This window comes from Agelaius tricolor, unplaced genomic scaffold (assembly GCF_023055355.1).
Source record: "Agelaius tricolor isolate 1412-34295 unplaced genomic scaffold, bAgeTri1.0.p SCAF_15, whole genome shotgun sequence".
In the NCBI taxonomy this organism is placed as follows: domain Eukaryota; kingdom Metazoa; phylum Chordata; class Aves; order Passeriformes; family Icteridae; genus Agelaius; species Agelaius tricolor.
In genome coordinates this window covers 20420175-20445273 of record NW_027269275.1, presented here as the reverse complement: position 1 = coordinate 20445273, position 25099 = coordinate 20420175, and the positions used below count along the sequence as shown (strand labels likewise).

The window sequence follows — 25099 nt, the reverse complement described above, 5'->3', positions numbered from 1 at the left end:
CTCCTCAGGACGGTGCCTGGATATTGCAGTGCTGAGAGTGGGAACTCCCCTGGGCTCCCAGGAGAACTGGGGGGGTCAGCAAAACCTCCTGCTCTGGTTCCTCTGTGCTGCCACAGGAGGGACAGGAGGGTCACCAGCATGCCCCAAGCTGGGCTGGGAGAGGCCAGGAAGGGCTGGAGTGTCCCAGCACAGGGAATCCTGCACGGCCCAGCGTTTGCAGCCTTTCCCAGCTTTTATTTGAGCACTGTTTGGAGTGGGGAAGTTTATGAGCCCAGAGGCTTGGGCTGCAAGAGGAGTTTCATTTTTCAAGCAGCACATAAAAGTGTCTTTGTGAGGATCATAAAGAGCTGCTTGGGATGGGAGCTTAGCAGATACTTGGTGTGAATCATCTTTCTGTCTGTTTCTGTTTGTTTTTAACAGAATTGGGCCCCTCCAGGCTGCGAGAAGCTTGGGAAGTGCCTGAAAGCACCAGAGTCTGATCCTAAGAAATGCTCTTGGCCTCACTGATGGCTGCAGCCCTGCAGAGCTACCCAGAGGCAGCTGGACATGCAGTGTGCAATGCCTGCTCCTGTTGGCACTCCTGTTTACACAGGAAGGGTGTGATGTGTGCATGATATCATCACTTGCTCTTCCAAAAGGGCCAGTGTTTATATTCCTCATGCTCAGGGTTTAGCCTCTACTCCTCTCTTCCCCCGGCTCTTTCCCTAAATGGTAACTCCAGTGAGGATTGGGTCAGCTGGAAAAGCTCTCTGGACTCTGCCATCAGCTCCAAAATGCCCTGGATCTCTCCTGCTCCTTCCACCCAGCCTCCTGCCCCAACAGGAGCCACGGGACAGGTCAGGAAACTCAGAGCTGCCAGAGAGCCCTGCCCATACTGCCCATGTTTTGTTTGCCTGTAGCTTGTTGTTTTAACATTTCATTTCCATTGTGAACCCTGGACATCAACTTGTTTTTCCTTTCTCCCCAAATCTGTGAGCTCTGGGTGCAAACCAGGGATCCCTCCTGCTCACAGCTGAGGGGTTTGGAGCCAGGGAGAATGTCCTGAGTTCCTCCCATGTGTAGCTGCAAACATTCCCCAGGTCATGGTTTCAGGAAAGGTGGGGGTTGTGTTCAGGTGAGGGTTGGATTGGGGTTACAGCCCCTGCCAGCCTGAAGGGGCCCCAGGAGAGCTGGAGAGGGAATTTGGGCAAGGGCCTGGAGGGACAGGACACAGGGAATGGCTTCCACTGCCAGAGGGCAGGGATGGATGCGATATTGGGAAGGAATTCCTCCTTGTAGGAGTGCTGAGGCCATGGCACAGGTGCCCAGAGCAGCTGTGGCTGCCCCTGCATCCCTGGAAGTGTCCAAGGCCAGGCTGGGCAGGGCTTGCAGCAGCCTGGGACAGTGGAAGTGGAGCTGCACTGGATGAGCTTTCAGGTCTTTTCCAGCCCAGACCATTCCAGGATTCTGTTGCCAATGGTTGCTGCAGGACATTTGTGGGGGTCAGGTGTTCATTTCAGGGCTTTCCTTCATTTCTGAAAATCTGGCTCTAAAGCTGCTCCAAGCCACGCTTCCCATCTGGTGCTCTGGGCTCAGCAATGCCCCTTGGCATCAGCCCTTCACTCTTGACCCCATTTCCAGCACATGCTCTCCCAGGAGTTCTCCTTGTGCAAACCTTCCCCAGCCTGGCTGTAGCTCTCCTGGGGAACAGGAGCCTTTGCTCAATCCCACAGGGCAGATCCCTGCTCTGCCCTGGAGCCTGTTCCACACCCTTCCCTGTCTCCAATAAACCTGTCTGGAGCCAAACCTGCCTCCTCTGGGCCTTCAGGGCAGCAGCTGGCGGGAGCCTGAGCATGTTTGGGTTCAGACTGAGAGAGGGGAAGTTCAGGCTGGGTATAAGGAAGGAATTGTTCCTTGTGAGGGTGGGCAGGCCCTGGCACAGAGTGCCCAGAGAAGCTTGGAGCAGTCTGGGCTGGTGGAAGGTGTCCCTGCCCATGGCAGGGGGTGGAGCAGGGTGAGCTTTTAGATCCCTTCCCACCCAAACCATTCCATGGTTCTCCATTTGTCCCTCCAACAGCTCCACTTCCACCCCTGCAGTGTTTTCCACAGCACAGGTGCCCTGTCTGTGTGATGTTGTGCTGATAGGAAAATCCAGGTGCTCTGTACCTGCAAACAGCTCAAACTCCTCCCCAGCTGAGCTTGGAGCTGCTGGAGAGCTCAGCCCTTGTGCCAGCTCCAGGCTCCAGCTGCTGGTTCCTACCCTCCTGTAATCCCAAACCCTCCCATTCCCCCATCCCATGCTTTATGTACCTCCATGGTAATTCCTGCTGTGTGTCCCATGCTGGATAATCCCATTAAACTGGAATGAGAACAGCCCTTGGGTCAGCTCTTGCTGTTGCACCTCTCAGAAATCCCAGCCAGCATTTCAGGGATCCCTGCACGTCCACAGGTGCCGTTTGTTTATAGCCCACATTTCTCAGGATCTTCCTGCTTGTCCTTCAAGTGTATCACGGCATTTCCAGCTCACCCATAACATTCCTCCTTGTTTAGACACAGCTCAAGGCTTGGGAGATGTGGCCAGCAGCTCCCTCAGAGGGGAGCTCAGGGCTGCCAGCAGTTGTGGGTCTGTCAGCACAGATAAAACCAGGAGCTCCCCGTTTGCTGGGGCTGCTCCAGCTCTGCTTTGGGGCTTCTCCATGTCCAGAGAAGGGAATGGAGCTGGGAAGGGGCTGGAGAATCCTGAGGGAGCTGGAGAATCCTGAGGGAGCTGGGAAGGGAATGGAGAATCCTGAGGGAGCTGGGAAGGGGCTGGAGAATCCTGAGGGAGCTGGGAAGGGAATGGAGGATCCTAAGGGAGCTGAGGGGGCTCAGCCTGGAGCAAAGGAGGCTCAGGGGGCCCTCCTGGCTCTGCACAGCTCCTGCCAGGAGGGGACAGGGAACAGGGACAGGAGCAGAGTTGTGCCAGGGGAGATTGAGGTTGAATATCAGGGAATTTTATTCATGGGAAGGATGAAAAGCACTGGCACAGGGCAGTGGTGATATCCCCAGCCCTGAAGTGTTGAAACCCACGGGGATGTGGCATTGGGGTCACCGTGGTGCTGAGGGCTGGATTTGATCTCCGAGGTCTTTTCCAGCCTCAGTGGCTTTGATTGCACCGTTCTGTCCCTGGGGCTGTCAGAGCCCTGCATTCAGTGTAAAACTCCACCAGAGGAGGGAGTGCATGGCTGCAGCTCCCTGGCAATCCTGTCAGCCCTCAGATCCTTGCGAGGAGCAGCCCTTGGTGGGGTTCTGTGCTGCTTAGGGAGAGTTCCCCCAGGATCAGGGCTGGGCCTGGCCTGGCCACACTCCTCACTCCCCAGAATTTGCTCTGGCCACCTCCTCCCTGTCCCCTGCCTGCTGCTCCCTCCTCTGCTCTGTCTCAGCTGCCCTTTGGAACATCCTGCTTTGCCCCTGAACTTGCTCTGAGCAGCCACGGGGTTTGTCCCCCTCCCAGCACAGCAAAGCTTCATTCCTCATTCCTGGAGTGATCTCAGGACACTGATCCTGGAAGGAAACGTTGCACTTGAAAGCAAGTAAGTGAAGCCATGACGTGTCTGTTTAGAGTAAAAGGACACGAAGCAGATCATAAATTATCAGGGTTTAATGTGACAAAGCTTCTGCTTTAAATTTAAATAGGAATAGTTGTTTTACAGCTGGATAATAGGAGGAATTTTAAATGAATGCCTTTCCTAAAATTGTAGAGATTTAAAAGCAGTGAGGTGAAGAACTCATGAGGAAAAATAAACTAATTTATCAGCAGAGCAGTCTGTGATTTCACCTGTGAGCCAAGGGAGTGGCACCTTGCTTTGGGGCACTCTCCCAGATTCACCTCCTGGATCATGGCACTGACTGGGGTTAAAAATAACTTGGTTTGTTTTACTGGAATTATTTTTACCTGGATCAATCTCCCAGCCCACACGGTGCAGTTCAGAGGCTGGGGGGACCCAGGGCCTGCAGCCCCCACTGCCCACTTGGGGCACAAAGTGGCCACATCTGCCCTTAAAAACCATCCTGAGCTGCAGCCCTGAAACTTCCCAGCTCAGGAACTGGGGCAGGAGTGGGGCTGGAGGGATTTCCTGCCCACTCAGGGACCTGCAGCAGCCAAACTGGTCTGGTGGTGGCTTCTGTTCTCCAGCAGAGACAGAAATGCCAAAGGAATGCTGAAGTTTGGGGCTGTGATGTTCCTTTCTTTATGTTTATTATGCTGAGCACTAAAAGCTCCATCGCTTCCTGGCCTAAGAGTCCAAAGAATTTCTTTCTTGCCTTTAATTTCCAATTAGCTGAGCCTCTCAAGCCTCCCAGCTCTGCCCCTGAGGCTCTGTTATCATCCCACCCTCCGTGCAGAGAAGCTTCTGAAATGGATGGAACTAATAATGGTGGAGGAGCTCGGGCTGCACTTCAGGCTCTGGAGCCTTGATTTCAAATCCTGCAGCGACAAATGGATTATTTCCGTGGCAAATTGCTCCCTGGGGAGCAGCAATTTGGGGAGCTGAATGCTGGAACTGGGAAGCTGCAGATCAATTCCCAACACTTGGAGCCAAGGTTAATGCCCTGCAAACTGCCCTGAGTGCAGCAGTGAGGAGAGCACGGCCCTGCCTGGCCAAGGGGGCCTCAGGAATGTTCCAAGGGAAAATGGGGAATTCTGGAACCAGGGAAGTGAGCGAGTCCCATGGATTTGCTGGAAAAACCTGGGGGCTGTTCTGGGCCAGTCACAGTAGGATTTGACTACAAGAAGTGGAAGGAGGCTGTGGGACTTGGGACAGTGGCAGCTCCCATTCCTTCACCTCCAGCCCTTCCCAGACACCAGGGACAGCATCCCAAAATTCCTGTTTCACATCAAGGATCTCCTCAAGGTTGGACACTCTTATTCTCCCCAGTGACAACAGCTTTGAAATAACCCCATGAAAGAATTCCAGCAGCTCAAGAAGGACCTGTGGAAGGTGAGAACTGAACAGAGTTTGTGGGGGAGGAAGGTTTGGGGTGCTGGGAGGTGATTTCTGGCTGCAGAATCCCCAGCAGCCTCTGGAGCACAGAGAGAAATCCCTCCCCAGGGACCCTGCCCTTGTCCCCAGCACTGGGAAACTTTACAAACTAAACAGGCTTTTATTCTCTTAAGAGTTCCTTTGCTTGTTCAGCTTCCAAATAACTGTTCTGCAGTTAGAATGGCCTGGTTTCCATCTCTCCTAGCAGTTAGAATACTTGGAAATTGACTTTTCCTTTTGTTTTCTGGTAGCACTGGATGTTTTTCTATGTTATCAGGAGGCGACACTGTGGTGCCCCTTGAATTAAACTGTCAGGTTTTAAGAACAGCTCTAAGGGAAGAACTGCAATCCCATTTTGGGTTCTTTTCTCCTTTGGAAAATGGCTATTTTAAACACCAAGGCTCCATTTGCCTGTTTCCTTTATATTCCCTTCCACCATTTAAAGTTTTCTTGTTGCTTGAAGCCTAGTTGGGATTATATAAATCCTAAATAAAGGTGGATCTGTAGCCAGAAGCTTGTGGTCTTTTAGGAGGGAGAAAAAGCCTCTGCCTTCCAGCTTCTGCAGAGAGGAAATCTGGCAGCTCTGAGGGCCTTTGTCCCTCTTGGAGTCACTTAACACCCTCTGGGTGACAGGAGCTTGGTAGCACAATTCCCAGCTGAAAGGGAGAGCAGATAAAAGCCAGCAGCGAGGAATTCCAGCCAAATCCATTAGTTCTGGATCAGACACAAAACCCAGGCTGGCCAGGGGAGAGAGAGGAGTTTTGTGTCTTCTCCAAGGGCCTGATCCAACCTGCTGCAGCAGGCAGGAGGTGCTGCCTTGGGCTCCCAGGGAGGCAGAGCTGGATCACTTTTTTTTTTTTTTTTTTCCTATGCTTTTCCCTCTTTTAGGGGGACAAAACCAGGTCTGAGGCTTCCATCCCAAGCCCAGGATCTGGCTGGGGAGCTGCATTCTTCTGGTGTTGAAATAAGAGACTTCAAATTTGTTGTTGGTTTTTTTTGGTTGGTTTTTTTTGGGTTTTTTTTTTTTTTTTTTAAAGGTTTAAAGTGCATGAGTTTCCTCAGCTGAGATTGAAACATTCCAGTGGATTTGCAGGGAATTTTTTGTGCTCGTTTTCCCTCGTGGAAGGGGGATGTTGAAATTCGGGGCATTTTGTTCCACTTCACACTGAAGTGTTAAAATCCTGAACGGAACAGAAACTTCCAGGCCCAGCACAGCTCTTTAATTGCCTGGTTAAGCTGATTAAAGTCAGTTCCCAGGCTTTTACATTCCCAGTTTCTGTGCTCCCTGGCTAATAACACCTCTGCTATCAGGATCTCAAAGCACTTCTAAATCACTGATGGTGTCCAGAAGGGAGCAAAGCCAGAGTTCCCTGGGGGGATGCAGATTCCAGGTGCTGATTCCTCTGCCAGGCACGGAGCACTCAGAGCCACGAGCGGATGTGGAGTCACCTCCCGGGTGATATTCCAGAGCCCTTTGACATCACATTTGGAAAGGGGTCCTAGGAAAGTTCTTTGCAGATGGAAATTGCAGTAGGAGTCAGCAGTGTTGTTTGAAAGGTGGAACAATCACAGGGAAAACTGATTTCCTTGGGGTGTTCCAGTCCAGTCTGTGCTGGTGGGTGCAGTTGGAATCCTTGGAGACGGGGGATAAATGAGGAGTCCAACAGGAATCTCAGGAATGTTGTCTTTTAACCATGGTTTCTGGCAGCTGGGTCACTGCAAGCCCAGTTTGGTGGAACCTCTGTGCCCTTCCCAGCAGAGCAGATGGGGACAGACTGATCCCACATCCAGGAGGGGAGCACTCAGAGGGGGCACTCAGCAGCTCATGCTGCTGAAGGTTTGCCAGGGCTTGCTTGGGATGAGGGGCCTGGGAACCTCACTCAGCCTCCAGGGCAATGTGGTGGAGTCTCCTGCAGTGAGGGTGGGATCGTGGGGGGACACAAACAGGACAGGGGTGACACGGACCCCCCCGTTCCAGCCCCTCCGTTAGTGAGAGGCAGAAGCAGAGCTGCCTGGCAGGCTGTAAAGATACTTTTTCCCAGGAAATAAACTCCTGCTTATTTATTTCCACGAGTAGGCAGATAAATTCCATCAGCAATTCCATCTGCCAGGAAGAAGAGGAGTTGCTGGAAGAGCTCCTTGTCCAGTGCTGTGCTGTAAGGTCAGCAGAGGAACCCGTCCAGCTCGTGGCAGGGAGCGCGAGCGCTGCGAGCCCCGGCTCCCCTGCAAGGCCCTGTCCTTCCTTCCTCCCCCTTTGCTGCCCTGCAGCAGCTGCCCAAGAGGATCCTTCTGGTGCCAAAGAGATAATCTGAGTTCAGGGGAAGTCTCAGTTTGTGGGGGAATGGTTGTGGAGGGAGCAGGCGCTGGCCCTGGCAGCAGAGGGAGTTCACCTTAACAGGAGTTGGGGTTGTGCAGCCTCAGCAGCTCCAGGGGGACCTGAGGGCTCTGTCCAGTGCCTGGAGAGGCTCTGAGAGAGCTGGACAGGGACTGGGGACAAGGGCCAGGGTAAGGGGGAATGGCTGCCCCAGAGGGCAGGGTTAGATGGGATATAAGGGAGAAATTCCTCCCTGGGAGGGTGGGCAGGACCTGGCACAGGGTGCCCAGAGAAGGGTCCAAGGCCAGCCTGGACAGGGCTTGGAGTACCCTGGGACAGTGGAAGGTGTCCCTGCCATGGCAGGGGCTCTCCAGAGGGTGTGGGTGAAGTTTTTCCCAGTCACAGCTCTCGGCAGCAAACACTGAGTTCAGCCAGGGGTGTCACAGGCTCCAACTGCTTCTGCTTTCCACAGCAAGCCGTGCCTGGACAGGTTTGGAGCAGATCCAAGGTGTATTTGCTAATGGAAGAGGAGATCTGAACTCATTTGGTGGATTTTGCATGGCCAAACAGCATTCAGCACCAGGAGATGGGAGATGGGAGCTGTGGGAGCTCCCTGCCCTGCCCAGGGCTCGGTGACACCAGGAGCTGTTGGAGGACCTGGGGCTGTGTTATTGTCCCTCATCCCAACCAACGAGTTTAACAAACACTGAACGACTCCAGGAGTTCACACGAGGTGATGAGGGATGGGAAAGCAGGAAACAGTGAAGTCCTGAGGAGTTTGCTGTCTGTGTTGTGCTGAGCAGGGTGAGGGCGTGCAAATGGAACCCCCAGGCAGGGAGCACCTTTCTGAGGCTGGGGTCAGGCAGGGAAATCCAGCTCCACACGGAGCAGGTCCCTGGGAGCTCTTCAGAGGGGAGCCTGGGGCTCCATCCACTGCTGTGCCAGGGCTCCATGGCCCTGGGAATTGCAGCTCCATGCACCAGGGTTATCAGAGCTCCATGGCCCTGGGAACTGCAGCTCCATGCACCAGGGTTATCAGAGCTCCATGCACGGGGAGATTTGGGCTCTGTGCATGAAATGTCAGAGCTCCACACACTGGGGGTATCAGTGCCTCGTGTCCTGGGGTACCAGACCTTCACTGGGGGGCTGGGGGCTCTGGGATAGCTCCATGTCTGGAGTATCAGACCTCCTTGCACCAGGAATTTGGGGCTCTGTGCATGGGGATACCAGAGTTCCGTGTGCCGGGGGGGTGATGCTCTATGATCCAGCATACCAGAGCTCCGAATACCGGGATACCGGGGGGACTGGGGCTCAATGCCGCGGGGTACCAGAAGCCCAAATACGGGGTGGACTGGGGCTCACTGCTCTGGGATACCAGAGCTCCAAATACCGGGGGGACTGGGGCTCCAATGCCCCGGGGTGCCAGAGCCCCAAATACCGGGGGTATGGATGCTCAATGCCCCAGGGTACTGGAGCCCCAAATACCGAGGGGCTGGGGCGCCGGTACCCCGGGGTACCGGAGCTCCCGATACTGGGGGCATGGATGCTCCGCACTCCCCGCGGGGTACCGGAGCCCCAAATACCGGGGGGACCAGGGCTCAATGCCCCGGGGTACCGGAGCTCCAAACAGCGGGGGGACTGATGCTCAATGCTGCGGGATACCGGAGCTCCGAGCACCGGGGGCACGGATGCTCCATGCCCCGCGGTCCCACACCCGCAGGTCCCCAGGCCACAGCCGCTCCCTGCCCCGGTGCCCGCCCGCTCCGGTGCCGCCCCCGTCCCGCCCCGCCCGGCCCGTCCCGCCCCGCCCGGCCCGTCCCGTTCCGGCCTGCGGGGAGCGGCTGCGCACGGCGGGGCCGCCATGAGCGACGAGCGGCTGCGCCGGGTGCGCGACCGCGTCCGGCCCTTCCCGGACTTCCCGGAGCCCGGCGTGCTGTTCCGGTGAGACCGGGACGGGAACGGGATGGGACGGGAACGGGATGGGATCGGGGAGGAAACTGGCGTTGGAACCAGGACAGGGCATGGGGCCGGGGATGGAGGCAGGACCAGGGCTGGAACTGGGGATGGGAGCAGGGCTGGAGCCGGGCCGGGGACTCGCTGCCAGCTCCTGTCCGCGCTGCCCATCCCTGGCCCCGGCAGCACCAGGCAGGGCCCTTTCCCCGGCTCGGGAGCCTTCCCTGGGCCTGGGAGCCTTCCCTGGGATCAGGAACCTTCCCCTGGGATCAGGAACCTTCCCCTGGGATCAGGAGCTTTCCCTGGGATCAGGAACCTTCCCCTGGGCTCAGGAGCCTCCTCTGGGATCAGGAGCCTTCCCCAGGCCCAGGAGCCTCCCCAGGCCTCGGGAGCTGAGCATTTCCAGAGCAGCCCCCCGGGTGCCTCACCCCCTGCCCTCCCTCGTTGCAGGGATATCAGCCCCTTGCTGAAGGATCCTGTGGCCTTCAGGACTCTGATTGATCTTCTGGAGGATCATGTGAGGGCGTCTTTCCCGAAAATCGACTTCATTGTGGGTGAGTGCTGGTTGAACAGCCCTGAGCAGTGTGTCCCGGGTGGGAAGTGTGGGGTGGCCCTTGGGGAATGTTGTAGCCCTTGGACACAGAAGTCACCTGAACATTGGCCTTTGTCACAAGGTAACACCAGGACAGTTTCTACCCTTCACCTCCTGCTGTGGTTTTCTGAAATGCTGGTGTGGGATGTGGCAGGTGCCCTTTGACACTTCTGTGCCAGTTGCATAATTCATTGTTAAAAAGGAGGGGGCACACAGAGCCTGCAGTGTCCCCACGCTGTCCCCAGGGCAGGCAGGCCCTGTCCCAGCTGGTTTCCCTCAGGGAGCCTTTCCAGGCCAGCACAAACGGCCTTGGTGGCCAGAACACCTCAGCTCACCTGGCCAGGTGCTGAGGAAGAGGAAGGCAGTGCTTGGGCTGGGCCACAGCCAAAGGGGCACACACCAGACCTGGCCCAGGTGAGATAAGTGAAGTCTGCCCAGAGGTGCAGAGTTCCTGCTCATGTGGCTGGACTGATACCAGGGCCCTGCTGCCTTTATCTCTAAGGAAAAGGGTCAGAGGAGAGGGAAATGGGCTCTTAGGGCCAGCAGCAGCAAATGTGGGTGAGAACAGGAGTGTGGGCTGTGTTTTCAACCCTCAGCAGTGACTTGAAGAGCAAATTGCTTTTAGAATGGGAGGATAAAACAAGGGGGTTTTGCCAAGACCCTCCCCCAGTGAAATGGCTCCAATCTGAGTGATGGGACAAGAGAAAAAGGCCTCAGGTTGTACCTGGGGGGGGGTTAGGTTGGGTATCAGGGAATATTAATTCCCTGAGAGGGTGTGAGGTGTTGGGACCGGCTGCCCAGGGCAGCAGTGGAGTCACCATTCCAAAAAACACGTGGATGTGGCCTTGGTTGGAAATGGTTGGACTTGATGGTGTTGGAGGCGTTTTCCAAGGTGAATGATTCCTGATTGCCTGTTCCCTGTTCCTGCTGTGCCCCCAGGCCTGGACTCCCGGGGGTTCCTCATCGGGACCCCCCTGGCGCAGAGGTTGGGCATCGGCTTCGTGCCCGTGCGGAAAAAGGGGAAACTGCCTGGTGCCACTGAATCCATCTCCTACAGCCTGGAATACGGCAAGGCAAGGCCTGGGAGCAGCAGGGGCTCACTCTGGGAGGGCAGGGGGGCTAAACCCGCAGGGAGGGAGTCCTAGGCCGGGTTCTGATGACCTGGCACCAGCCCTGGGAGCGGCGCTGAGCCACGGCCGCTCCGTTTGTGCCCACGGGTGATGTTCGGTGCTGTGCTGTGATTCTTCTCGGGGGGGTGGTGCTCAGACCTGGTGCTAAATGGCTTTCTTTGGCTTGAATCCAGGGGCATGACCACGGAGAGTGTCCCCCACTCTGGCAGTAAGTGCTGTAAGTCAGAGCTGTCCCGCATGGCTTCCCCCATCCCGCCCCGTAACCCGCGGCTGCTCCGGGGGCTGAGCCTCAGCCTGTGCTACTCCCACTAGGAACTAACAGCAGCAGAACCCCCAAAGCCAGGCCTAAGCCATGAGGATTGTTTGGGCCAACTGAGCTCATGTGACGCATCCAAACAGGTGCCAGTTTGGATCTGGCTCTAGGCAGAGCTCCCCAGTGCATGACAGGAGATTTTCCTCTCTGGAGAGCTGCTCTGGGATAAGATTCCACCATAACTCACACAATGAAAGTTCAGGATCTTGGTGTGCCAGCAGGTTGGCCCAGCAATCCCCTCCCTGCTCTGTGTTTCTGTGGCGCTCCCCTGTAGCTGGAATTTGTGGGGTTTTTGGGATTTTAGGTGCTGAGTGTTTATGCTGATGTCTCTGAGGACTTGTCTGTGTTCCAGCATGAACCAGCAGCTCGTGAGGGGCTTCTCTCCAAGGCCAGACTAAACCAGAGCTGCTCTTTGCTCCCTGCAGGCTGAGCTGGAAGTCCAGAGCGATGCTGTGGAGCCAGGACAGAAAGTGGTGATTGTGGATGACCTGCTGGCAACTGGAGGTGAGGGAAGCAGGAGTGATCCTGTACACCTGTGTGCATGCAATCATGGAATGGCTGGGGGGATAAATCTGGAGGTGAGGGAAGCAGGAGTGATCCTGTACACCTGTGTGCATGCAATCATGGAATGGCTGGGGGGGGATAAATCCCATCCAGCCCCACCCCTGCCATGGCAGGGACACTTTGTGTCTATCCCAGGCTGCTCCAAGCCCCATCCAGCCTGGCCTTGGGCACTGCCAGGGGTATCCACACCTCTCTGTACCCTCAGCCTGGCAGCAGCAGGGGTGGCTGTGGGCTGGGGGTGCCCCTGGAGTGAGGATGTTTCTGCTCCCCTCCACAGGTACCATGCGTGCTGCCTGCGAGCTGCTGAAGAGGCTGAAGGCTGAAATCCTGGAGTGCCTGGTGATCATAGAGCTGAAAGCCCTGAAAGGGTCAGAAAAGCTCAACTCCATCCCTTTCTACTCCCTGCTGCAGTATGACTGAGCAGCAGCAGGGAGGAGGGAGCACTGGGAACAAGTCTGGGGCTGTGTGTAGTGACTGGCTGTCACAGGGGGGTGGGGAGGGGGTTAAACACAGGTTTTGAGCATGGCCAGATGCTCCCCAATCCTAAATTTCCCAAGCACTGTGTTGAGTGTAATGATCCCTTTTGGAGTTCATCCTTTCAGAAAGAAGAACAGGCAGATTGACTGGGGGGGATGGAGACCCAGATGCAGCTTCTGTGAATCTGTGGTTTTTAGGAGACCAAAGTGACAATATTGCTGCTGAGGCAGGAGAGCTCTGCCAGGGCACCAGCATCCCCTGGGCTGGGCTGTCAGCCTCCAAGGAACCTGCTGAAAAATTCCCAAAGAAACACAGGAGATGGGCAAAAAGCAATTATTTCTGTAAAGGACAAATCCTGCTGTATTTGACCTCGGGATGGGCTGGTGCTCTGTGCTGTCACTCACACCAGAATAAGCTGCTCTTACACCAGGGCTGTGCTTGTTCAGGAGACTGAGGTGCCTGCTGTGTCCTTAAATCAGGGTGGTGCTGCTGTGGGATGAGCCCAGTCAGTGTTTTCCTTCCCTGGACACCACAGGCACCTTTTGTTCAGCACAATTCCCCATCTCCTGCACCACATCCCACTCCTGTGCTGCTGCTTCCCCCCTGCTGGGCTGTGCTGGGCCATCAGAGCCCGCCCTGGTGGGAGTTTGGTGCCAGGTGAGGCCCCAGGAGAGGTGTTGCAGTGGTCTCAGGTGTGTGAGGGGGGTTTGAGATGCTTCCTCCAGCACGGTTCAGTTTGCTCACAGCTAAATCCCTGTGTGCCAAAACTTCCACAAGCCTGAAACCATCAGGGACTGTGTCCCTGGCCCAGCAGGGACTGGACTCATGGGTAAAATAAATATTGATGTATTTTTATATTTCCTAAGCTGTCTCAGAGCTGTTCTTGCAGTGGCTGAAGCCGTGAATGACCCTTGGCAGTGTCTCCCTGCAGCCCCAGCTGGTCAGTGGGGCAAGGCTGTGCTGTGACTCTCCCTAATCCCCCAAATGCTTGGAATTGTTTCCCAGGGAGCATTCAGGTACCTTTTCTTTACTTTGCACCCACCTCTGGCTGCAGAGGCTTGGTCAGCTCAGCTCCCCTTCCCCATCCAGCACCTGGGACCACCTCCCAGCCAGCCCCATCCACTTGGAAGGACCATTCCAGCTATTTCCATCCCCATCTACCGAAAAGCCCCTTCAGCACTGCTCAGTTTGCACTGAGGAATTCCCTGGGCACCAGGCTGCCCCAGGGGAGCCAGGGCAGGCAGCACCTCACAGCCTTGGCACCAGGACAGGGTCCCTGCTGCGGGGGAGGAGGGAAAATCAATTCCACCCCAGAGAGCCATGGAAAGCAGCTGCGTGCTGGGGAAGCGGCGTCAGCCCCGCCAGTGCCAGCAGGTGACATCAGGGAACGTGGGGACGGTGCCTTGGCCCTGGCTGGGCTGCCAGCAGCCCCTGATGTCATCTGCTTGGGGAGACCAGGCTGGGCAGGGGTGGCTTCCAGGTGGGAGAAGGGTTTTGTCCCGAGGAGCAGAAGGGTTTCATCCCAAGGAGCAGAACAGGAGCTGGCTGGGAGCTCTCCTGGGATGTGAGTGTGGCTGCCAGGCTGCTGATTCCAGCTCCTTTCCAGTCCTGCTCCACTCCAGCTGCTGCAATCCAGCTCCTTCCCACCGCAGTGAGGTCCCTGAGCGTGGCTGAGAGCCCAGCCTGCCTCAGGAGCCCCCAGCCTCACACCCAGCCCCTGGATTGGGGTTAAGCCCTTCTCCTCCTCCCTGGAAACTGGGCACAGCTGGGCTGCACAGGCGAGCACGGGCCTGGAGGAGGAGGAAGAGGAGGAGGAAGGCCTCTTGCATCCTCAGGAAGTGCTGTGGGATCTCAGCTGCTGCCAGGTGAGGAATCTGCCCAGGAGCAGCATAGGATGAGAGGATGAGGGAGCTCCCTCTCCCTGCAGGTCCCTGGTGTCCCCAGCTCCAGCCAGGCTTGGGGAGCAGTGTGAGGTGTGTCTGACATGGCCCTGGGCAGCTCCCACCCCGACCTGGGCACAGAGCCAGCCCAGCACCTCTGTGCCATCCTCACCCTCTTTGTCCCTCTTCCCAAGCCACTTCAGCCTGAGTGGCCTGGGACTTCCCCTGGGAAAAACCAACCCTGGATCCCTGTCAGCCCTGCCTGCCCCTGTCCCTGCAGCAGCTGCTCCCCCAGCCCCATCTACAAAAGCTGCATTCAGCTCCCTGCAAACCCACGCTCACTTTTTCCAGTGAGTTTTTCTCCAGGAGCTGGATGAGGAGCCAGCCCTTCCCGGCGCCAATTGCCATGGAGAACCACGAGACAGGCAGCAAGGAAGAGCACTGGGTTAACACAAGTCAACTATATTTAAAACATTTAATACAAATGTGTTTTGACAAGTCCTGCAGTTGTTTCCAGTGAGGACTGGAAGATGCGTTTTCCCTCCCCTAAAAACAGAACGAGGCCCGAAGCTCCAGAAACATCAATTTGTGACTTTTTCTCTCACTCCTTCCTGCCTGTCACCCTCTCAGCCTGCCCTGTTCTGCCTTCACCCCACCAGGACCCGGTTAATGGAAGAAACCTCTGAAATTGGACCTTCAGGAGACCCCTCATGCATTGAACCTTCAGGAGAACCAGGAAAGGGAGAAGAAAAGGTTCCTCAGGTTAGGATTTATCACCACCCCAGGACATGGGATTGCTCCAGGACTAGGGGACCTACACTCCTCACAGCTCCCACCACAGGATCAGTTAAATTAAGGCATTTTGCCCTTCCTCAGCCACCCGAGGACGAGCCTCCCTCCAGCCCACCCCAGAACCCAGAGCGCTGTCGGGATTTGCTACATTCGAGGAGATTGCACAGAAAAAACCCCAGCCCTGAGGGGAGCTCAGAGGGCTCCAGCCTCCTTGGCCGCCTTGTTGAGCCTCTCGGTGACGAGGCCCAGGTCCTTCTCTTTGTCCAGCTTGACGTAGACGTCCGTCCTGAGGGCGTGAACGCCCACCCAGTCGGGCAGGAGCTCCGCAAAGAGCCGCACGTGTTTCTCCATCTCACCTGCAGCCGGGAGCAGCGGGGTCAGCACCAGGCTCCCCACAGCCCCTTCCTCCTCCCTCAGAGACCCCCCAAAATCCCTACCTGGTGCCACCAGCTCAGGGCAGCTGTCAGCCAGGCGGGCGCAGAGCAGCTCCATGCTGAGCGCCGGCTTCTTCTCGGCCACGAAGACGCCGCGCAGGAGGCGCGCCATGGCCGGCAGCCGCGCCAGCCGCGCCGCCCGCTGCTCCTGCCGCGCGTCCCGTGTCAACAGCGCCGCCAGCCGCGCCGCCTCCTTCGCCCGCACCTGACACGGGGACACCCACCCTGAGCGTGGGCAGCGCCCCCGGGGACGGGCTGGGCACGGGCAGCACCCCCAGGGGACGGGCTGGGCATGGGCAGCACCTCCAGGGGACGGGCTGGGCATGGGCAGCACCCCCAGGGAATGGGCTGGGTACAGGGAGCACCCCCAGGGGATGGGCTGGGCACGGGCAGCACCCCCAGGGGACGGGCTGGGCACGGGCAGCACCCCCAGGGGACGGGCTGGGCACAGGGAGCGCCTCCAGGGGATGGGCTGGGTACAGGGAGCACCTCCAGGAGACAGGCTGGGCACGGGCAGCACCCTCAGCCCCAGCACAGAGCGACTCACCCGCTCCAGCAGCCCCTGGGACACCCGGGCTGGGCACGGGCAGCGCCCCCAGCCCCGTGTGAGGCCCAGCACAGTGACTCACCCGCTCCAGCAGCCCCTGGGACACCCACCCTGAGCACGGGCAGCGCCCCCAGCCCCGTGTGAGGCCCAGCACAGTGACTCACCCGCTCCAGCAGCCCCTGGGACACCCCTCTGAGCGCGCTGGAGGTGCTGGCAGGGGCTGGGGCTTTGGAAAGTGCCGGCTCCCCCGCACTGGCTTCGGCCGTTCTGAGGGCCAGGTTGGCAAGAGCTTTTTCCATCTGCTCATGTGGAAGAGGGAGGAGGAGTTGGGTTACAGTTCAGGCTGGAGGAAGGAGAAGTTTCCCCTCTGCCGCCCCCGCTGTCACCCGGCAGCCCAGGATCCCAGCCCAGTGATCCTGATCCATCCTGCCTGCACACAGGAGCTTGGGGGGCTTCATGGAATGGTCTGGGTGAGAAAGGACCTGGAAGCTCTTCTCATTTGCAGCCCCCTGCCATGGCAGGGACACCTTCCACTAGCCCAGATTGTTCCAAGCCCCAATGTCCAACCGGCCTTGGGCACTTCCAGGGCTCCAGGGGCAGCCACAGCTGTTCTGGGCACCCTGTGCCAGGGCCTGCCCACCCTCCCAGCCAGGAATTCCTTCCCAGTATCTCATCTAACCCTGCCCTCTGGCAGTGGGAAGCCACCCACACCTTCCCAGAGGTGGCACAGACAAAGCCAGCCCCTGGCCCTGGCTCACCTTGGGGCTCAGCATCCCCCGGGCCGTGCTCAGCACCTCCTGGGCCGTGCTCAGCCTGTCCTCCTGCGGCGGCCGCGGCAGCTCCGCAGGGCTGATGTCTGGCACCTCATCCACGTTGAAGCGGGGATGCCACCGGGTCAGCTTCTCCTCTGGCACCACCATGGGAGGGCTGAGGGCAGCCAGGAATGCCTGGAGAAGGGTGAGAGCTGTGTCATGACACCAGGAATGCAGAGGCAGCCACTGCCCTGCGCTCCCAGCACAGCTTGGTGACACAGGGAGCAAATTCAGAGCCCGCCTCCAAGAGGAACCTCCGTGTCCTTCAGCCTGGATGGCACCAGTGACAACCCCAGAGCAGGCAGGGGGTGCCAGGTGCCCCTCACCTTGTGGTGCTCCCTGACAATGTTGACCAGGTTGCGGTGGAATTCCCTCCGGCGCTCCAGCAGCCGCGACGCCGACAGGTGCGGGCGCCCATCCACCTTCTCCTCTGCCAGGAGGGACACGAGTGTCACCCACAGAGCCCAGCAGGGCACAAACCACGGCAGCCTCGGGAAGGACAGGACCAGAGCCCTGCCACGGAGCTGAGTCGCTGCCTCAGGACGTTCTCCCTCCTGTCCCAAACCTGTTTCCCACTTCCAACACGTTCAGGGGATCCATTTAATGGACCAAGCAGAGCATCCCTATGGATTCAGGGATCAGCCAGGACTGAGCATACCCCAAACCCATCCATACCTTCCCCCAGGACTGGCTCCAGCGTGAGCTGATACTCAGACTTCTTCTTCCCGCCGCTGCCGAAGGTGGGGACGTTCTTCTCCTGGCGCAGCCGGTACGAGCTGGGATACACAGCCTTGATCTGCCCCAGGTGCTGCTCCTCAAACTGCCTGTGACAGCACCACAGGGGTTGGGAACGCCCAGAGCTGCAGCTGGGACCCCGAAAGGGGATGCTGGGACCCCGAAAGGGGATGCTGGGACCCCGAAAGGGGCCAGCTCACCTGCGCATCATGTCCTGCACGCCCTGCTTGACCTTGGCGAAGGTGACGGTCTCGGCGCGGTTGAAGAGCATCCCGGTGATGGTGTCCACGCTGCGGAACATCTCTGCCAGCACCCGGAACTTGTAGGGCAGCGTCAGCCCCGGGGGCAGCTCCTGGGCCAGCGTGTGGAAGCGCTGGTACGCCGGGGGCTTCTGCCTGCGGGGAAGGACAGGACGGGGTCAGGGCCCTGCTGCTGACACCGTGCCCGCCTCCCACCCCATCCCAAAGCCCTTCTCTGGGGTGGTATTGGGGTCACGTCACCTGTGACATTGGTGTCACAACGCTCAGAGTCCCCACAGCCCTCAGACCCCCACAAAACCACTTCAGGGCTGTGGCAGCCCCCTCAAACCCCCCCTGCAGCTGCTCCTCACCCGGTCTCTGCCCCCGGAGCTGCTGCCCCGATGTCCCCAGCCCCGGTGTCCCCGGTGGCTGCTCTCCTCTGCCGGACGCGCAGCTCCAGCTGCCGCACACGCTCCAGGCGGCTCCGCAGGTCACTGCTGGTCCCGCTGGGGACAGAGGGGACCTGGCCCGGCACCTTCATCCTCTGCAGGCGGCCCTGCAGCTCAGCCACGTCCTCCTGGGCAGGGAGGGGACACAGGGTCAGAGCGGGACACGCGGCACCGAATCCACCCGCGCCGGGAGCACAGCCGGGATCAGCCCGTACCCGCTGCAGGCGCCGGGCCGGCCCCGGGGATCCTGGGCTGGGCTCTGTCCCCGTGTCCTGCCCACGGCACGGGGAGCCGCTGGTGCTGGCCGGGGGAGACGCGGCCGGGTCCCGTGACAGCGGTGTCGGGGGTCGAGGAGTGGCCAGAGGCGAGGAGCTGGTGGCCTGCAAGAGAGAGGAGAGTTAGGGACTGTCCGGGTTCCTTAGGGACTGTCCGGGGAGCTCACCCACCGGGATCCCTTCCCCTGTGCCCCCCGAGGTCTTGTACGGGGAGGGGGAGCCATAGAAGCGTCTGCGATAGGGGCAGGGGGCAAGCCCGGGGGGCTGAGGGGGGCGAGTTTTGGGGTTCGTGCACTTGGGGCAGGGGTAAGCCCGGGTTCCGGGTGAGGGGGGGATTGTGAATCAGGAGAAGAGGAGGCAAGTTTGGGGGGTCCTGCAGGGGGAAAAGGGATCGAACGCGGGGCTGTTGTTTTCTGGTTCCACACGCACCCATCCAGTCCCCCACCCCTTTATCCTCCCCCATCCCATTTCAGGGCCGCACCGCAGAGGAAGCGGCGCATCCCCGACCCCGCCATGTCCCTACCGCTCCCGGAGACCCCGGCTGCGCATCCCGGGGCAGCTCCAGCCTCTTCCGTGCTGACTTCCCGCTCCGTTCCCCGAGCCGGGCCCCGACCGGTGACCACGCTTCCATCTCCCGGCGGCTCCGTTTCCTGCCCGCCAGGCCCCGCAGCGCCGGGGAGCCCCCGCGGGCCGGGGTGCGCGGCGAGCCGGGCAGCGGCAGCGAGCGGCCGCTGAGCCCCGCCGGGACACCATCCTCCTCCTCCCGGTGCACCGGGGAACCGGCGAGGGCGGCCTTGAGCAGGCGGCCGCCGCTGCGCTTGCCCGGGGCTCCGGTGGTCCCTTTTGTCTGGCCGAAGAAGTCGGTGAGGCGGAGCTGGGCCATGGCCACGGTCCTGGTCGCGGTCCCGGTTCCGATCTCGGTTCCGATCCCGGTCCCGGTTCTGATCCCGATCCCGATCCCGATCCCGGTCCCGGTTCCGATCCCGATCCCGCTCCCAGGAACACGTGGGGCCGGTCCCGCGCGCTTCTCTCTTGGCGGGAGCCCGCGCGCCGAGGCCCCGCCCACCGGGGGGGCGGACAGTGATCACGTGATGCGGGTTTGGCGCCACTCGGCTCTTAAAGGGGCCGCGCCCCTCGGAGCGGTGCTGCACGTGGGGGTCCGGGGGAACCGGGACAGCTCCAGGGGGACCGGGACAGCTCCGGGGGACGGGGTCTCCGGCCTCGCTGGGTCCGGGACCGGCGACCAGCTGAAGCGCCACGGGCAGGGATGGAGGTTGCCAACCCCGGCTGGGGCCGATGGGGGAAAAGCTGGGAGTTTCCATTGGAATTGTGCTGGTGGTCACCTCCTGATCTGCTCTTCCCAGTGCACGTGGGGCCAATATCTGACTTGGAGCTCCACGGTGGCATGGGGACCCTCCAGGGTGCAGCCATGGGAACGAGAGGCTGTGGGGCACCTGCGTTGTCCCCCTGCCCGCCATTCCCTGCCCTGTGCTGTTGGCAGTGCCCGGAGCTGGGAGAAGCCTCTGGCCCATCACTGCCGGACCAGGCACTCAGCCGTGCCCACAGCACTTTATGGAGCCTCATGTGTCTCCCCCATCCCTCGTAAAACCTGAGCGAGGCTGGCAGAGTGCAGCAGGGCCGGATCCAGGCGGGCAGGGCAGGGCTCTGGGGTGCCATTCCCGGTGCCCATTTGCTTCCGCAGCCTCCATTCCCTGCCTGGCTGCGTGTGCTTGGGGCTGCTGTGGGTGCTGCACCACCCTTTCCTGGATCCCTGCTGGTTGGGGGTGCAGTGGGGTGTGGGCAGGGGCAATTCCCATCTTCAAATATGGTCTTAGTGCTGAACTTCACGTCTTTGTGCTGACCAATGTTTCATTTACACGAGCAGCTCCCTCTGGATCCCAGTGCCGAGGGTGGAAGCAGCTGAATCCCCGTGATAAGGATGCTGCCCTGAGGGGCTGTGCCCACTGAGGCCATGGATCCACACACTGGGGAACTGTCAGACCCATCCTGGGGAGCCAACAGGCCCATCCTGTGCCCACTGAACCCATGGATCCACACACTGGGGAGCCATCAGACCCATCCTGTGCCCACTGAACCCGTGGATCCACACACTGGGGAACTGTCAGACCCATCCTGTGCCCACTGAACCCATGGATCCACACACTGGGGGCCATCAGGCCCATCCTGCTTTGGGGGTTCTGGGTGGGCAGGGGTGCCTGGATGGGGCTTGGGCACATTTGGAGTGGGGAGAAGAGGCCCTGGAATTCTGGAGGGAGCCCAGGAGAGAGTGGGGAGCAGTCTGGCAGTGTGCCAGCTGGATGCCAGTTCATGAACCGTGTTGGGAAAACAAGCTCAGGGGAGCCAAAGAATGTGGAGAATTTCATGGGCTGATGGTTCCTGTTGGAGGCTGGTGGTTACCAGCACTGCCAGGTGTCACCAGCCACACTGCCCGTGCCACCAGCTGTGCCTGACACCTGCCCACCGGGATTTGGGACTGAGACAGTCCAGCTCCAGGTGTGACCTGGGCTCCCGATTCCATGGGGGTGTGGGTCTGCATCTGGCTCTGCTGTAGGCACTGAGCTCTGGGAATGTGGGACTGTGGGTCCAGCTCCAGGAACTCAGGATGATTCCCCAGTGCTAGGGATCATGGACCCAGCTCCAGGAACAGGGGATCATTCCCCAGTGCCAGGGATCATGGACCCAGCTCCACGGCTGCACATCAACCCCTCCCAAGCTCCCTGCTCCATGCAGCAGCTCTGAGCCCTGGTATCAACAACAAACATTCAACAAAAACAAGTTCTGACTTCTTCATTTCATTTTCGGACAAAACAAACACGAAGCACATCTGCTTATCTTTCTTTCCTTTTTTTTTTTTTCCTTTTTTTGGTCGATTTTTTTTTCCCCGACCGCAAAAAGCGGAACCCGGGGGGCTGCGGGGCCCGTGCTGAGCCCGGACAACTCGTGTCAGCGGCGGGAGCGGCGGGCGCGGTGCCGGCGGGCGGCGCTGGGGCCGCGCCGGCCCCGCGGGTGGGGGGCGGGCGGTGCCGCTTTATAAAGCGGCGGGCGCGGGGCGGGGGCAGCGCCTCGGAGCGCCGCGGGACCGGGCAGCGGCATCGGCACCGGGGCCTGCCCAGCCCCGGCGGGGCGGAACGGCTCGGAGCGGCTCGGGCCGGGCCCCCCCGCCGCGGCGGCCGGGCGGGATGAAGCGGCGGGGGCTCTGCGAGGGGCTCTACTGGCTGCTGCTGCCGCTCGCCCTGCTGGCCGGTGAGTGCGGGGAGCCCCCGGAGCCGACCGCCTGCGACCCCCGCCCCTGGGGAGGGTGGCTCGGGGGCTGTCGCCGCTCGCCGGCGGCTGCGGGCGCGGGGCTGTCCCGGCACGTGGGGCGGGAAGCGCCGGGAAGCCGGGGGCGAGCGGGTCCCTGCGCGCAGGAACCGGGGCCGGGATCCCGGAGCCGCCGGTGGTGCCGGGGGTCGGTGCCGGGACGGGCGGACAGCAGAGACCCCGCGGCTCCAGCCGTGACCGAGCGCACCGGCGGGGAGCGCTGCCGCTTTCTCCGGGCGGGACGGGGTGTGCGTGTCCCCCCCGTCCCCCGACAGCTGTCCGGGGTGCAGGTGGCCCCGCCGGGTCACGGCCGTGTCGCCACGGCCGCTGTGCTGCTGGGGGCGAGGAGCTCGCTCCGGCCGCGGTGGGCGATGCCCGGGGGTGGCAGTGCCCATCCTGTCCCCATGCCCGGGTGGATCCGGTGCCCACCCCGGCCCCCGTGGCTCTGCGGTCCCCGGGCTGCCACCAGCCTGTTCCCAGCACTGTCGGCCTTTGATGGCAGCTGTGCCACCCACCGAGGCAACCGGCTGGCCACCGGCCTGGAAAATCCCCGTGTCCCGGGACGCGCAGGACAAGAATCGGCTCTTTGAAGCCCGCCTGCTCCGGAGCCTCTTCGGGGACGCTGCGTTTGCGTAGACGCAAAGGAAAAACCTCCTTATAGCGAGGATTGTCCAAGGGGCTCCTTGTGCCGGGGCTGTTTGCCACCGACACCGGGCTCGCACCGGCCGTGCTGGGGGGCCGGGGAGCTCTGGAGTGGCTTTTGGGGTGGCCCTAGAAGGACTTTTGGGACGCTGTCACCTGGAGAGAGAGGGACACGCTCCCGGCCGAGGGAGGCACGTCCAGCCGAGCCAGCCCCGTTCCCAGCCGCGTTTTGGGGAGCGGGGTTGGGTTTCGGGGTGCTGGCAGCGGGCGCAGCCTCGCTGGCGGAGGAAGTCGGTGACTCTTGAAAAAGCTGCTTTTCCTTTGGTTTGCTGGGGCAGTGACTCAGAGCATCGCGCAGGATGTCAGGAGGTTAATTATAACCCAGCCCAGCCCGGGCTGCCCGAGGGGGCTGCGCTGCCCGGGCCGGGGCGCGGGAGCTGCCGGGTGCATCCCATGGGTGCCCGGGGCGACACGTGGCCTCCGGGCCAGCCTCCCGCGGGGCCCTCCTGCTCCAAATAACGCTGATTTACCCCCAGTTCCTGCCGGCTTGCTGCCCCTGCCCCCTGCTCCAGCACGGGATGTGCTGGGGACCGCGGGTCCCCCACAGCTGGGGACACTGGTGGCCTTGCTGTCCCCCCCATCCCCGCGGAGCTTGTAGGTGGCTTGTTTAAATTTGGGGCCCCGCTTGGGCGGGGACTCCGTCCTGCTCCAGCTGATTGCCGAGGGGGGGTGACTCAGCAGCGCCCGGGGGGCTCGCAGGAGCAGCCGGGGGAAACTGAGGCACGGGGGGTGTGGCTCGTCCCGCCGCACCTGGCTGGGAGGGTTTGCCCCGCAGCACGGCCCTTCCTTCCCGGGCAGCTTGGCTCTCCCCGAACGTCCGCAGGATGTTTGCTCGGGGCTCCCGGCCAGCTCGGGGCCAGTGGAGCCGCAGGGCTCGGGTCCCGTGGCTCGGGGCAGCCCCCCCGGCTGGCACAGCCCTTGGGGGGGTCCCGGCCGTGTCCCCACCTCGGCTCCGTCCTGCCTGCTGGGATTCTGGGCTGCTGTGGGGGGCACAGCACATCCCCCCAAAGGGAGGACCGGGCACCCCCAGTGCCAGTCCTGGCCACGCTGATCCGTGGCTCCGTGGGCAGAGGTGATGGGTGAGGGTGGCACCCCCTCCCCGTGGGGCTGCGGTGCCCCCCGAACCCCCAGGTGTGGGGACACAGCCTCCCCTGCCCGCTCAGGGTGCTGGGGGGTCCCTGGGGCTGGAGCCCAGCTGGGTGCCAGCGTGGGCTGCAGCAGCTGCCTCCTGCGGTCAGGTGCTTTTTATAAAACCCAGGGAAATAGAATAGAGGAGGAAAAAAAACCTATTTAAAAAAAAATAAAAAAAAGGCAGAGCCACTCTCAGAGCTGTCTCCAAGAGCAATAACTGCTGCTTCCTCCCGGGCAGGGGGAGGGGAGGGGATGAGAGGATAAGATGGGATGGAGGTGCAGGGCCCAGGTGCCCAGGACGGAGCCCCCACAGCCCCACTGAGGTGGGGGACACTGTGAGGGGCTCCCCAGGCATGCAGCGGGTCCCCTTTGGGTAAGGACAGCAGGGTTTGGCACCCCTGGCACTGCCATGTGGCAGCCACGGTGATGATGGGAGCGTTGGTGGCCCTGGGAATGTGTGTCCTCACATGTCCCAGCGCTGAGCCTGCAGCTCCGGGAGCCCTGTGGCACGGGCTGTGCCCTCCTGGCGGGTGCCACTGTGTGACACTCGTCCCCTGAGCTCCCTGGCACGAGCTCCTGGCTCCCAGCTGGGCTTTGCCAGGCTGGGGCACCGCTGGCACCCGGCCCAGAGCCCTCCTGGGGCATCTCCTGCGGCATTCCCGGGAGCGGGGTCGGGAGCTGGCGGGATGAACTTTCCACAAAAACAGGATATGGAGGGTGAGCCGGTGGGGCTGCTCTTTCCTGGAAAGAGGGGCTGGGAATGTGCTGCTGGGCGGCTCTGCTTGCCCAAGGGCTTGTGGCTTTGGGGCTGCTGGGATTTTGGGACGGGGAGAGTCCCAGTGACGGGATTTTGGGACAGGGAGAGCCACACTGACGGGATTTTGGGATGGGGAGAGTCCCAGTGACGGGATTTTGGGACAGGGAGAGCCACACTGATGGGATTTTGGGATGAGGCCTCTGGGTTCCTCACCCACCCTCTGGTTTGCAGCCAGCGGGTGCAGAGTCGAGCCCTGGGAGCAAAGTGACACCTTGGGGACCCTGTCAGGGTCCTTGGGGTCCCCAGCTGGGGCTGCTGACCTGGGAGGCAGCTTGGCAGGGCTGCCTGGCCCCAGCAGCAGGTAACGGGGCCGTGTGAGGGAGCAGGGCAGGAATTAAAGAGCTCTGCTAATTAACCCTGAGCGGCCGCAGGTGCCGAGTGGATGCACGGTGATGCTGCAGGGCTGCTGTGCGGGGCTCCCCCAGCTCTGGGGGGCCTGGGAACCCCCTTTCCCCATTCAGCTGGGAATGGATCCATGCTGGAAGCTGCCTGGGTGTGGGGTGGTGCCTGCTGTGCAGGGAGGGGGCTGTGCCAGACCCCAGATCCCTTCCCAGCCCAGTGCCTTGGGAAAGGCCTTGGTGCCCACTCCTCCTGGCTGCCCCCACTTTGCCGGGGGTGCCCA

At 60.6% G+C, this 25099-nt stretch overlaps 4 protein-coding genes across 12 annotated transcripts in view; 3 read left to right on the top strand and 1 right to left on the bottom strand.

The window, feature by feature from the left end:
- The window catches only part of GALNS (galactosamine (N-acetyl)-6-sulfatase), a 43801-nt gene extending 40024 nt beyond the window's left edge, over positions 1-3777 (top strand). For all 4 annotated transcript variants that reach the window (XM_071440863.1, XM_071440862.1, XM_071440866.1 and 1 more), the window contains one exon: positions 421-3777. In XM_071440863.1, coding sequence (XP_071296964.1) covers positions 421-507 — 87 coding nt within the window. In that variant the 3' untranslated portion in view covers positions 508-3777. The remainder of the gene's footprint in view (positions 1-420) is intronic.
- APRT (adenine phosphoribosyltransferase) lies at positions 700-13208 on the top strand. Of its 2 annotated transcripts, none has more exons than XM_071440883.1 (5): positions 700-836; positions 9718-9821; positions 10799-10932; positions 11728-11806; positions 12144-13208. In XM_071440883.1, exons 1-5 carry the CDS (start codon positions 709-711, stop codon positions 12284-12286), a joined length of 588 nt encoding a protein of 195 aa, XP_071296984.1. In that variant the 5' UTR covers positions 700-708; the 3' UTR covers positions 12287-13208. The 2 variants fall into 2 exon arrangements, with proteins under 2 accessions (XP_071296984.1, XP_071296983.1); XM_071440882.1 differs by lacking the exon at positions 700-836 and adding an exon at positions 9133-9255.
- A 1463-nt stretch (positions 13209-14671) lies between these two features.
- Positions 14672-19564, bottom strand: CDT1 (chromatin licensing and DNA replication factor 1). Its single transcript, XM_071440855.1, has 10 exons — positions 19030-19564; positions 18447-18611; positions 18154-18359; positions 17744-17938; positions 17484-17632; positions 17135-17238; positions 16755-16943; positions 16161-16295; positions 15453-15654; positions 14672-15371 (listed from the first exon to the last, which is right to left on the bottom strand). The coding sequence occupies exons 1-10, from the start codon at positions 19387-19389 to the stop codon at positions 15208-15210; spliced, it is 1869 nt and encodes a 622-aa protein (XP_071296956.1). The 5' UTR covers positions 19390-19564; the 3' UTR covers positions 14672-15207.
- Positions 19565-21605: 2041 nt separating this feature from the next.
- Positions 21606-25099, top strand: part of PIEZO1 (piezo type mechanosensitive ion channel component 1 (Er blood group)) — a 24620-nt gene continuing 21126 nt past the window's right edge. For all 5 annotated transcript variants that reach the window (XM_071440835.1, XM_071440834.1, XM_071440837.1 and 2 more), the window contains exon 1: positions 21606-21770. In XM_071440835.1, coding sequence (XP_071296936.1) covers positions 21707-21770 — 64 coding nt within the window. In that variant the 5' untranslated portion in view covers positions 21606-21706. The remainder of the gene's footprint in view (positions 21771-25099) is intronic.